Source organism: Scyliorhinus canicula, chromosome 8 (genome assembly GCF_902713615.1).
Source record: "Scyliorhinus canicula chromosome 8, sScyCan1.1, whole genome shotgun sequence".
Taxonomy (NCBI): domain Eukaryota; kingdom Metazoa; phylum Chordata; class Chondrichthyes; order Carcharhiniformes; family Scyliorhinidae; genus Scyliorhinus; species Scyliorhinus canicula.
The window spans coordinates 113,782,173-113,795,309 of record NC_052153.1 but is presented as its reverse complement, the minus strand read 5'-3'; the positions used below and the strand labels follow the sequence as shown (position 1 = coordinate 113,795,309).

Here is a 13,137-nt window from a genome sequence, read left to right as displayed (position 1 = left end):
AATTTAGAAGGATGCGGGAGTATCTTATAGAAACATATAAAATTATGAAGGGAATCGATAGGATAGATGCGGGTAGGTTGTTTCCACGGGCGGGTGAAAGCAGAACTAGGGGGCTTAGCCTCAAAATAAAGGGAAGTAGATTTAGGATTGAGTTTAGGAGGAACTTCTTCACCCAAAGGGTTGTGAATCAAGGAATTCTCTGCCCAGTGAACCAGTTGAGGCTCCTTCATTAAATGTTTTCAAGATAAAGATAGATAGTTACGGGTAAAGTAGTGGCACGGATGGAGAATAGAGGACTAAAGGGTTATGGTGTTCGGGCCGAAAATGGAGCTGAGTCCACAAAAGATCAGCCATGAACTCATTGAATGGCGGAGGAGGCTCGAAGGGTCAGATGGCCTACTCCTGCTCCTAGTTCTTATGTTCTTATTCATGAACAAACTTCTGAACATTTCTTCCTGAATGCCAGGTTAAATAAATAAAATCATTTTTATATATATTCATGGTTCCCATAACTGAAGAGTTTGAAGGTGCAGATCTGAATCCACTAATTTTGAGGACAAGTTCCAAAACAAAATTGGTAAACAAAAAAGAATTAGCCTAGATAGGCTAAAATTCTGTGCTTTACATTGAAGGTACCATTGAGTGGCACTCATGCCCACCTGCTGCAAATGACTGGCCCTGTCCCAAATCCCAGGGATAGGATTATTTATATTATCAATATGGTTGAGCCTTGCTTTTACAAGGGCGTTCACCTCCATGAGGTGGCAGGAAAATGAGAATGAGATGACAGAGGTCCTTATTGGACTGAAGAAGTTAATAAAAAGATATATTTGGTGCGATTTAATGGCCACATTGTGCATGAGCGAGAGCGCGATGCAGCTGTTTATCGCGGTAGAGGCCAAAGTCAGGAAACATGCTGAGCGCCGATTGGTTCACTAACCAGCTGTCACCTTTGGCAAGAACAGAATCCTGCCGTGGTGTGGTGGGAAACCAATAATCACCAATTAAAACCAATCTCCATACAATTAACAGGGACGACCCCCTATCTAACCACCTCCTGTGATCTATCCGCCTCCCTAGCAAGTGGTCATGTGGGCACCGATTAGTACTACTTTTTAAAAACGTGAAGCTGGCGGAAAGGCCAGTTTGGGGGGGGGGGGGGGGGGGGGCGCTGCCCTGGACTGGAGTGGTGGTGGTGCGCGGGTCCCCCATGCAATCCTCTGGGTCATGTGTAGCCATAATGGAGGCACCTCCAGCTTCGCCTATTTGTCCCACTGACCAACCAAAATTCACACTGACCATAGAGGCCTCTGGTCGTGCAGCTAAAGGCATTTGCTAATAGGGAATTGGTAATCGTAGTTAAGTGAGCACTTCACAGCTCCCAAGTGGATTCCCATGGGTAGGCGTGACATGGCATGTGGGAGTTATTGCCTAGCATCGCAATCAGACTGTGAGGCCTGGACACTATACCTGAACACTGCAGGAAGCTACACCATAGACGCAGCAGCCAACATCCAAACACCCAGGGACTGGGCCCCAACACCAAGGTCATTTTCGCAGCCAGAGGGTGCGTGTGTGCACCGTGGAGGGGACCAGTGCCCAGTCCAGGTAACATTACAAACAGGTATCAGGGATACAGGGTCTGGAGTCCGCTGACCGGGCCCCTCACTGCGGCCGGGGGTGAGTGGGCAGGGCGTGTTCGATGGCACCCTGAGGGGGGTGTGGGGGGGGAGAGCCATGGGGGACTGGAGGGTCCCGAGGTGGAAGACACTGCTGATTGTCTCTCTGTTACCCTCTCCAATTCCTTACAGATGTTACACAAGATCAATGATATTTTGGACCCCGCGGAAGCTGCCATCGCAGTGCTGCTGGCAGGCCAGGCGGCCAAACGCCGGAGAAGGCAGAGGCAGCAGCGGTCAACAGATGCTTGAGGCGTTGGCCCATGTACTGGGCCCCACCCGACACCTGAAGGACCCAGCCACCCAAAAGGCCAGGGAGGGATCCAGAGGGAGAGACTGGCAACGGTCCAAGGTGTGCAGGCGCCACTGGTCCTGTGAACAGATAGCGGACAGTGTGTGCCGCACAAGGGCACGGTGTGCCACCTGTGCCATGTCCTCACAGACTTGGCTCCACGTGATGGTTGTCAAGATCATCGCAACCCTGAACATTTACTCCTCAGGATCATTCCAGGGCTCGAGCGGGGATTTGTGCGGCATCTCACAAGCTACAGCTCACAAGTGCATCCATGAGGTCAGGGGTCCACTGTTTGCCCAGGCAGCTAACTATATAAACTTTGACCTCGGGCAGCAGGATTCTCCGCCATTGCTTGGGATGTCCCAAGTCCAGGGCGTAACAAATGGCAAGCATGTCGCCTTGTGTGAACTGGGCATCAGGGAGTGCCTCGCATCACCAGGAAGGGGTTCCACACCCCGAACATCCAGTTTGTGTGTGACCACCGCATGCAGATCATGCACGTGTGTGCACACTTCCCATGGACAATGCACGACAGCTGCATCCTTGAGGCCCACCCCAGGATGACGGGGTGGCTCTTGGGGGATAAGGGGTACCCGCTGAGGCCCTGGTTGATGATAACAGTACGAAAGATGGTGACCGATGCAGAGATCCGATACAACGAGGCCCATGCAGCCACCCGAGTTGTCAATGAATGGTGCATTATACTGCTCAAAATGCGGTTCCGATGCCTCGACTGTTCTGGTGGTGAACTCCAGTGCACCTCCAAGAGAGTCACCTGCTTTGTGGTACTCTGGAACAGCAGCAGGATGATGTGGTGGAGGGGGAGGAACATGCTTACACCTCAGAGGATGAGGACGAGGAGGCGCTGGGACAGGAGGGGTTGGAGGACGAGCCCGGGGAAGACGTTCAGGACCAGCCGGAGGATGGAGCACAGGCGGCAGCGGCAAAGGTCCAGCAATCCCGGAGGGCCAGGGAAGTGAGGCCTTCATCCTCGGCCTGTGCTCATAGATCGTGACTTTGTCTGTCATCTCATCTCTTACCCCCTCCCAGCTACTCTGTTCCATTCTCCCAAGCTCTGTAACATCGCTCCAGGGTGATGGGACTGTCAGCACTGACAGTGGGTCATTGTTGAAGGCAGGGGGTAATAACCCACTGGGAACTGAGTGCTGGTGCTCCTCAATCTGTGCCATAGTTTGACTCCTGCATGTTTGCTGAGTGCTCGCTCACACCCATCACCTGCACATGGTATGTCTAGCGGGGGTGCAAAATCCAGACCACCATGCCCACGGGATTGGAGGTTGTCCCACATTACAGAATAACATGCCAGGGGAGCAATATTTCTCAGGCTGAGAATGGGACATGCTCCGCAGTGCCTCAGAAAAGTCCGACTGGGACTGGGAGACGTCCCCATGAGTTTCTGCCGGGGCCCTCAGCCATGGCCGTCAGTGACTGAGTTATGCCTTGGGCTCTCTTGACGTGCACCAGGCTCTCCACTGCAGCCGCCACCCTACTAGTACTGGCCTCAGTGCCATGCATTGCCTGCACTATCTCTTGCGCCTGTAGCCTCTGGGACTCCTCCAGCCAGCTATGGACTTGCTGGAGTGTTGCTGACATTCCACTCTGAATCTCACGCTCGCATCCTATCGACTGGAACAGTTCCAGGTAAACCTAGTACAGAGACTCAGCATCTGACTGGGACCCAGCTGGGTCCAGGGATCCAGCAGACCTCCGACTGCTGCCTCGTCTGGGCATTTGTGCCTCCACCTAATGTGCACCAACAACTGTGTGGTGTTCAACAGAATGTACCTCAAATGCCTGTCTACTACTGTCATCCACCGAGGTGTGTGTTCCTGCATTGGTGAAGGGTGGGAATGACAGCTGTGCCGCATATATGGTGGCCTCCTCGGCACTACCCTCCAAGGTGTTCTCTTGGGAGGCAGGTGGGGTGACCACCCCAGATGGGTTGATACTGAAGATCCTGTGGGAGAATGTGGTCATTTGGAGGGAAGGATCATTCTGTCTGGCGTTGACATCTCGCATGTGTCAGGTCATTTGGGTGGTGGCTGGTGGATCCTTACCTCTGAGACTTGCGCCAGCCTCAACATCGGTGGTCGATCTGTCCTCGGCCACGCCTCTGTTCTCCAGGGCCCATTCCTCATAGGAGTTGAGGACTCTGATGTCCGGCACTTTGCCAGCCATCTTGGCCCTCTCCTGTCTGTTGTGGGCCAATATCTCCTTCAGAGACACAGAGAGGGCATCGTGAGCTGCACGCTTTGTTCACTGTGAATGGGTGCGTGGGAGGGTGCAGGCACAGGCTACAATGCTGGACATAGGTGGGCCGGGCACGGTAAAGTGCTGGCTGGGGGCTGTGCCAGGCGCATGGTCGTCTGCTGTGCTAGGTGCATCATTGATAGGGGGTGGGGGGTTGGTTGGCAGGTTGGGCCAATACCTGAGGGCTGGTGCCAACTCACCCGTGTGGCACAATGGAAATCTTTGATCATCTTACGGCACTGGGTGCCGGTCCTCTTGGTGATACTCCCCGAGCTGACGGCCGCTGCCACTTCCTCCCAGGTGACACTGCCTGCCCTGTGGCTGACCCTCCAAGCCCCTCAAGCCAACAGGACATCCTGTCTGGACTCGATCACGTCCAACATGCTGGCCAGGTTGGCATCACCGAATTGTGGGGCTTGACTGCGTTCTGTGTGGGGTTTGCTCTGTGGGATTGGTTTCAGCGCAGCTCCCCCTTGTTAGCGGGCAGTTGTGGATGCTGACCCAGTGAATCAGCCAGCAGGACCATCATTTGCGGTGTGAGGCCCATGGAGCCTCGTTAAGTGGACCAATTAGCATTTGGTATCAGTGACGACCTCGCCAGGTTGAGTATTGGAAAGCTTGTGGTTGTTCCAGCTTGCTACCACGCTTAGAAACTTTTCCATCAAATTGTCCATTATTTTTCTTTTAAGGAAAATATTGACCTGTAGTTGGAGAGAATCTGTCCCCTTTGGAATCGGTACCCCAGCACTGCAACATCAGTAATATGTCCTTGGCAGGTACACACGCAGTTCATGCTCAATTTCAGCATTTGTTGAAACTTCTACACCTTGAGTTTTGTACTGTGCAGAATTCCTGTGGCAGCCTGGCAACTCGCCACACCATGCTGTTTTTCCTCCAGCTCCCGAAACTGTAGCTGTATGTGGAGTGGTGATGAGAAGTTTACCTAACTCTTCACTGTCCAGCTTAAGCCAGAGAACAAATTGACTCAAAAGCCAGTTGGTTTTGCTTTTATCCAGATTTCTGCTCCCCTGGCTGTTGGTAACCTGACTTATGTCCTCCCCACACAGGGATTTTCAGCCTGAAAGGATTACTTTGTTTCAGAAAAGAATGAATGTTAAACAGGTCTGTTGGAATTTAACACAGGAAGGAGTTTGGTAAACTTAGAGTCAAACTTAGAATAAAACTTAATCAAATCAGAATGATTGAGACTATTGAAAACATATTACATTTTGAACACAATTTACATAGGCTAATCAAAGCAATCGTGACAGCATATTGTCGAAGCTTAGAAATTTTACAGTGGGTGCTTTTTGTTAAGCAGGAACGGTGTTAGGATCTCGGATTTTTGATTGGAAAATGTTTATTGCAAATTGAAGCATTGTTTTATTAAATGTTGCTATGATTAATGCTTAATGAATTGTGCAGATGTAAAGGCAAATTATTTCATGTAGGTTCCATGGAAAGCAGGAATATCTCTGAAGGGCAGTGTTTTAGGGAGCAGAATATATGGATAACCCTGTTGATGGTTGCAGACATGTTGGAAAGCAACTCCAGCTTCAGGTTTGAAAAGTAGTATTAGGTTTGTGTTCAGGTAATGAGCACACCTGTGAAGTAAAATAGGGTAACTAATGAATATCTATCTACAAGAACAAAAGGTTATCTCCCTTCACAAGTTTGGTTTGTACATATCCTGGAATTAGATGTTTGTCTATGTCGTGCCCTAACTCACTAACTCACCTTACCACCACTCTCAGGGCCATTCAGACTAGTTGATTAAAAACAAATGTAACATGTAATTTTGTTACAGTTAGAAAAATGTTGTAAATACTCATCTGATCTGGCAGTACTGTGGAGTGAGAAATGAGAGTTAACATTTCAGGTCTTTCATTTCATCTGTTCTTTCTCCACGGATGTTACCAGACCTGCTGAATATTTCTGACATTTTGTGTTTAATTTCAGATTTACAGCATCTGCGGCAGTTTGCTCATGTAATTTTATTAATGTGAGCCAAGGGCAAATCAAACTAAGTAGAGTGCATGTCTCACGTCTCCCTTTTTTCATTTGTTCCATCTCCCCTGAAGGTGCAGACTGTTATTTTATAAGCATTTTTTGCAAGTGACTTCCATTACAAATTCAAGAAGATTTGTCAGCCCAATGTCAATAGAGCTTGTCAACGAGTGTCAGTAGGCTTTGTCTCATGGAAGACATTATAGACAAGTGCAATCTGATGTCCACATGCACACTTTTGGTAAGGGTCACTGGATTGCAATCAGTAGAGGAAACCATGCTTTTTTTTTTGCCCACACAAGCTGAGTCCTCCAACCCTTCTCTCTTTTGCATTGGGGCAGCAGGATCAGTTATAGTACTGAGAAAATAGATTCAGCATCCCATTGAAAATCGCTTATTGTCACAAGTAGACTATATCTGTGGTACATATCCTGCTTTCAATGGTACATTTATATTGGCTCTCAGTTTTGTTAATTACTGATGTCTGTAATATATTTTAAATAGTGAGCGAGCTAAGAATTTTAAGATACTATATTTTAACGGTAGCACAGTGGTTAGCAGAGTTTCTTCACAGCTCCTTCGATTCCCAGCTTGGGTCACTGTCTGTGCAGAGTCTGCACGTCCTGTCAGTGTCTGCGTGGGTTTCCTCCGGGTGGTCCGGTTTCCTCCCACAGTTCAAAGATGCGCGGGTTAGGTAGATTGCCCATGCTAAATTGCCCTTAGTGTCCAAAAAGGTTAAGTTGGGGTTACTGGGTTGTGGGGTTAGGGTAGAGGCATGGGCTTGAGTTGGGGGCTCTTTCCAAGGCCCAGTGCAGACCCGATGGGCCAAATGACCTCCTTCCGCACTGTAAAATCTATAATCTATGAAAGAGTACTGTCAACACGATGTTTGGTGATCGGTTGGAAACAGCAGAATGCCATGTAATGTTAGATTACAGCTGGTTGCATTTTCTTACCATTGTCATCAGACCCACCCTTTCTCTTCAAGAATTTTCTTAATAGGGATGCTGTCTAATACCTCTAATACCTTCCTATACCTCTCTCCTCCCTCACCCCTCTCGCCTTCTCTTCTTCATAACCTTTCTTTGCTCCCTTGCCCACTTTGCTCCGTTGCCCACTTTGCTCCTTGCCTCTCTTCCATCCATGATCCTTTCTACCTCTTTTGTTTCTCTCGCCCCCTCCCCCCCTTCCCCAGTCCCCCTACCTGTGTTTACTGTATCCACTTCCAATCCATCCAACTCCATCCTCTTGATTATGTCTTGATTATTTTGTGCAGTGCCACAAGAGATCAACGAACAAGTCAACAAATGAATGTTAAGATATCGTGTGCATTAGTTCAGGTTTTTTCCTGGTTGTTGGCAAAAGAGAGAACAAAATCGCATTTTGGTTTTCAGTGTGTGAAAAATAAAAAGCGAAGAGTTTTAAAAAAATGTCCAGTACCTTATGTCTATTGTTTTCTGTCCTCCTGCCTTAATAATTATTGCTCGATAATCCATTAGAATCTAGAATATCCCTCCGTAATGCTGTTGTTTAATCAGCCTGCTGTCCTGGTAACATTTCACTAAGATTTAATGCATCTGCATGTAATGGCATACTTCACAAAGATCAGATAAAGTTTTTGTTCTGCCTTACACAGGTGTCCAGTAGTGTGGCAGAACATCTCGCGCATTCTTTGCAAGATTGCTCCAATATTCAAGAAATCTTTCAGACTCTGTACTCGCATGGTTCAGCTATCTCTGAAAGCAAGATCCGTGAATTTGAAGTGGAAACTGAAAGACTGAACAGGTAAAACACTCAACTGTTTGAAGTTAGTTTTAAGAGGAACAGTGAAGAAAATAGTTATTTTTAGTTAAGCAGTGCCAATGGTATAGCTTGATACTACATGATCTGGCTGCAACTGACAAAGTGCTCCTCTGACCCCATGCACAACTTCATAAATGATCATGCCTGTAATTAGCTGTGCATTCTTGGATCCTGCTTCCTTTAAGGTTGAGGTGGGGAAGTGGATAACGCATGTCTATCTCGATCACTTGGTTCAGTTTGCCATTAGCAAAGGTTTAGGAATAGATTACCATCTGCTTGATTGACAAAGGGGGCATGTAAGACTGACAAAATGGGGAAGGGCTGGAAGCTAAATGAAATGTAGATTTCTTTCCAACAATGTTGAACAAAATGGTGCACTATGGATGTTGTAATTATTAACTTTGCACAAAGACAATGGGGGAACATTTCATTTGCACAGTAATTGGAGTAATACTTCACAGATTTTTTCAATTCCCCACGGTCAGCCAGAAGAGTGGATCACCACCTGCACAGCCTACACGATCTTCTTGAGAAAAGCTGTATGGGCTGTGCAGGTGGCAACTGTGAGCTGTCTGTCTCTGGAGAGTTCTGTGTAGCGCCACCAATATTTATGTTTATCGACACCTGGTTGATGCAATTTAAAGTGGATAAGTATGAAGTAATGCATTTTGGAAAACAACATAGAGATACCGTATAACCTAGATGGTAATAATTTGAGGGATATGAAAAAATGGGGGGACCTGTGGGTGCATGTTGACAAATGCTTGCAGATGGCAAAGTAAGTTGATTGGCAGTTACACAAGTGTATGGAATGAAAATGAAAATTGCTTATTGTCACAAGTAGGCTTTAAATGAAGTTACTGTGAAAAGCCCCTAGTCGCCACATTCTGCCGCCTGTTCGGGGAGGCTGTTACGGGAATTGAACAGGCCTGCCTTGGTCTGCTTTCAAAGCCAGCGATTTAGTCCTGTGCTAAATAGTCTCAGATCAATCTCGGATCATATCTCAGATATGGGATATTTGGCTTTGTAAATAATGGTATTGGATATACAGCTAGACAGTCATGCTAAATGTTTGCAATTCACTGACTAAACCTCAACTGGAGAATTGTGAACAATTATGGGCATCACGTGTCAAGATCTTGAGAGGATAGAGTAGAGGTTTACCAAGATGATTCCAAGAACGAGGGAATTTGGTTATAACGGAGAATAGAGATTTTCGAATTGTTCTCCTTAAAGCAGAAAAGGTTAAGGGGATACTTAAATAGAGGTTTTCAAGATTATGGGGTTTTGATAGAGCAAGTTGGAAAAATCTGTATCCTCTGGTAAGTGTTAAATAAAAGAACTAGGGACGTGAGCATATTTTCAAAGAGTTGTTATCTGCACTATCGAAAGAGTGATGGAATTAAATTCCACAGGAAATTTTGAAAAGTTGGAGATGTATTTGATGGGAAGTAATTTTCAGAGTTTGGAGAGAAATTTGCTGTTAGGGACAAAGTTGAACAGACCTTTCAAAGAGCCAGCATAGGCAAGACTGGCCAAATGGCCCCTTTTTTTTGCTGCAAGATTTTAATACTAATGCTTCTTTGAAGCACCGTGATTATCTTACTATGTAACGGCACTTTAGAAACATAAGCTATTGGACAGCATTGATAGGCACAGTGGTTAGTGCTGCTGCCTCACGGCACCGAGGACCTGGGTTTAATTCCGGCCTCTGGTCACTGTCCGTGTGGAGTTTGCACATTCTCCCTGTGTCTGCATGAGTCCCACAACCCAAAGATGTGCAGGGTAGGTGGATTGGCCATGCTAAATTGCCTCTTAATTGGAAAAAAAAATTAACAGATGTAAACTGTTGTTTTTTTGGTATCACAACTTCTGTGCTTCATTAATTGTTCCATGATAGTTTTTAAAAATTCATTCTTTGGATGTTGCCGTTGCAGGCTAGACCGCATTTGCCTGTCCGTAGCTGCCCTTGAGAAGGTGGTGGTGAGCTGCCTTCTTGAACTCCTGTGGTCCATGTGGTGTTAGTGTTTTTGACCCAGTGACCGTGAAAGAACAATAACATATTTTCAAGTTAGCATTGTGGGGAAATTCCAGGTTGTAATGTTCCCATGTGTTTGCTGCCCTTCTAGATGATTGTGGTTATGGGTTTGGAGTTGTTCAATAACTTGGGTTAAAACAGCTAATTAATTAAATTCAGGATAATGTTGAATTTTGTCTTTTTCTTCTGTAGTCGAATTGAACATCTAAAATCACAGAATGACCTTCTAACTATAACGCTGGAAGAATGTAAAAGCAATGCTGAAAGAATGAGTATGCTGGTTGGTAAATATGAATCCAATAGTACAGCATTAAGACTTGCACTGCAATACAGGTAAATACAGAAAATACTGAAACCAGTTTTACTAATACACTTAGCTCATTAACATATTCAGTTTTGTTTTTAAATGTTAATTTGGATATTTTGACTTTTTCTCCCTCCTGTAGTCCTGAGCGGTCAAACAGGGCAGATAGAGAGGAAACTCTTTCCATTTGTGGAAAGATTGAGATCTAGAGGACATTGATATAAAGTTATTGGCAAAAATATTGTTACGCAAGTGGTGAGGATCTGAAATGAATTGCCTGAGAAGGTGATGAAGGCAGATTCAATCGCAGCTTTCAAAGGGGAATTTGGTTAATTTTCTGAAGAGAAAAGAGTTTCAAGGCGACAGGAAATTGTTTTGCCAGTGGTTCACATCCTTTTATCTGTCACAGTATAACTTCATACTATAAAAATCTTGAGGCACACCTCCGATATTCTCCAACTTAGCTGCTGTCGTGCACAAGCCTTGTATCTCTAAAATCTCAAAACATGTTAAGGCACCATTTAATGCAATTTTCATTAGTTTATGAAGTATTCAGTGGAAGCATTATCAACATTTATGTGCAAAATGCAATGTTTTTATTCAAAATGTACACAATTCAAAGGTGTTTTCCATTAAAGGTTTCAATTGTTTTTAGTATTCCTTTAAGTCTACATTTCTCAATGTGAAAGTTCATAAATGAAGGAAATACAAAATTAGTCCTGATAGACGTGCTCGTTAGGTGAATTAGACATTCTGAATTCTCCCATCAGTGTACCCGAACAGGTGCTGGAGTGTGGCGACTAGGGGATTTTCACAGTATGTAACCTATTTGTGCCACTAATAAAGATTACTGCGAGCAGCACAGAGTCATAGATGTTTACAGCATGGAAACAGGTCCTTCGGCCGAGCTTGTCCATGCAGCCCAGTTTCTATCACTAAGCTAGTCCCACTTGCCTGCATTTGGCCCATAAGCCTCTATACCCACCCCTGTCCATGTAACTGTCTAACTGCCCATTGAACAGTGGGCTTTTTAAAGGACAAAATTGTACCCGCCTCTACCACTGCCTCTGGCAGCCCATTCCAGACGATCAACACCCTCTGCAAGAAGAAATTTCTCCTCTGGTCTCTTTTATAAACCTATGCCCTCTAATTCTAGACTCTTCTACTTTTGGGAAAAATTGTCGACTATCTACCTTAACTATGCTCATTATTTTATAGACCGCTATAAAATCACCCCTAAGCCTCCTACACTCCAGGGAAAAAAGACCCAGCCTATCCAGCCTCTCCTTATCCAGCCTATCCAGTCCCTCAAACCATCAAGTCCTGGTAGCATCCTCGTAAATCTCTTCTTGCACTCTTTCTAGTTTAACATCCTTTCTATAATAGGGTGACCAGTACTGAACACAGTATTCATGTGTAGTCTTACAACTTCAACAAGACGTCACAACTCCTGTATTCAATATTCTGACCAATAAAACCTAGCATGCTGAATGTCTTCTTCACCAACCTGTCCACCTGCGACTCCACCTTCAAGGAGCTATGAACCTGTACCCCTCGATCACTTTGTTCTGTAACTCTCCCCAACTCTCTGCCATTAACTGAGTAGACCCTGCCCTGATTTGATCTACCAAAATGCATCTTACCAATAATGGTAATGTGACATCTCGGTCCACCTCTGTGAGCAGAGTCTCTTAATCCGGGGAAGATTTTATAACCCAGATTTGCATGATGTCACTTCGCCTGGGCAAGACCAGATTTGACATGTCTCCCCGCTTTCGAGGTTGGGTATTGAACAGTGGGCCATCCCACCAGGGATGAGGAGAAACCCTCTGGCGTTTGGAAATACCCACAATTTGGAATTAGCTGATCTGGGGTCAGAGATTGGAAATTCTTTGAATTGGACAGAGCCCTAGTGTTATTTGGACATGTTTTGAAGCACTCTAGTCCTGCGGCCTGTTCCAGAATCTTTCCCACCGGAAGACTTTATTGTTAAGTGGCCTAAGCTTCCATCAGAGGAATATTCGAGGACAAATTAGGAACTCAGGAATTGAAACTATTCTTCATGCACTGATACAAAACTTTCTAATCTGAAATTTCAACCCCAGTCTAAGACCCTTCATATTCTTGACAAATAATTTGAGGAAAAATATACTTAATCCAATGTAACTCTGATAAAAAGATTAGTCAATGCTGCAGATATCTAGCAGGATGAGCATCATCTGTGAAAGAAGAAACAGCAGAGTAAATGTTTCAGGGTACTAATCTTTCTTCAGAACTGGATGCTATTAGATATTAAAAGTGCTAAGCGAATTATTGAACCAGAGAAAAGTGGGATATGGGGGACAGAACACTTAATGGGAACTAACAGATTGGAAAGGTCATTGAGAAATCTTGCCAAAAGGAGAATGCTCCAATTGTCCAGGAATGTAACAGACAAAGGTGGGTAATCCCTGGGTGTGTTTTTTTTAATAAATGTTTTTATTCTCCATTTTCACATTGTCCTTCAAAATTTACACCCCACTCACAAACAGCAAACGGTAACAAATACAAAATCAATCCCCTTAACAATAACAACGATCCCATCCTCCCACCACCCCAAACAACGGCCCACCTGTCAATATATGCATCCAATAAAACAAACCCTCCTACGGTGGAAACAAAAATCAATGGAGAAAAAGAAAAAAGGAGTCCAGGACCGCCCATGGTCACCATAGAGTCTCCCCCCCCCCCCCCCCCCCCC

General features: G+C 45.4%; 1 protein-coding gene across 1 annotated transcript in view; it reads left to right on the top strand.

Moving 5' to 3' along the window:
* LOC119970453 (colorectal mutant cancer protein-like) overlaps positions 1–13,137 on the top strand; it is a 306,036-nt gene that overhangs the window by 204,267 nt on the left and 88,632 nt on the right. Inside the window, 2 exon segments of the mRNA XM_038805079.1 lie at positions 7,889–8,037; positions 10,286–10,426. Coding sequence (XP_038661007.1) covers positions 7,889–8,037; positions 10,286–10,426 — 290 coding nt within the window.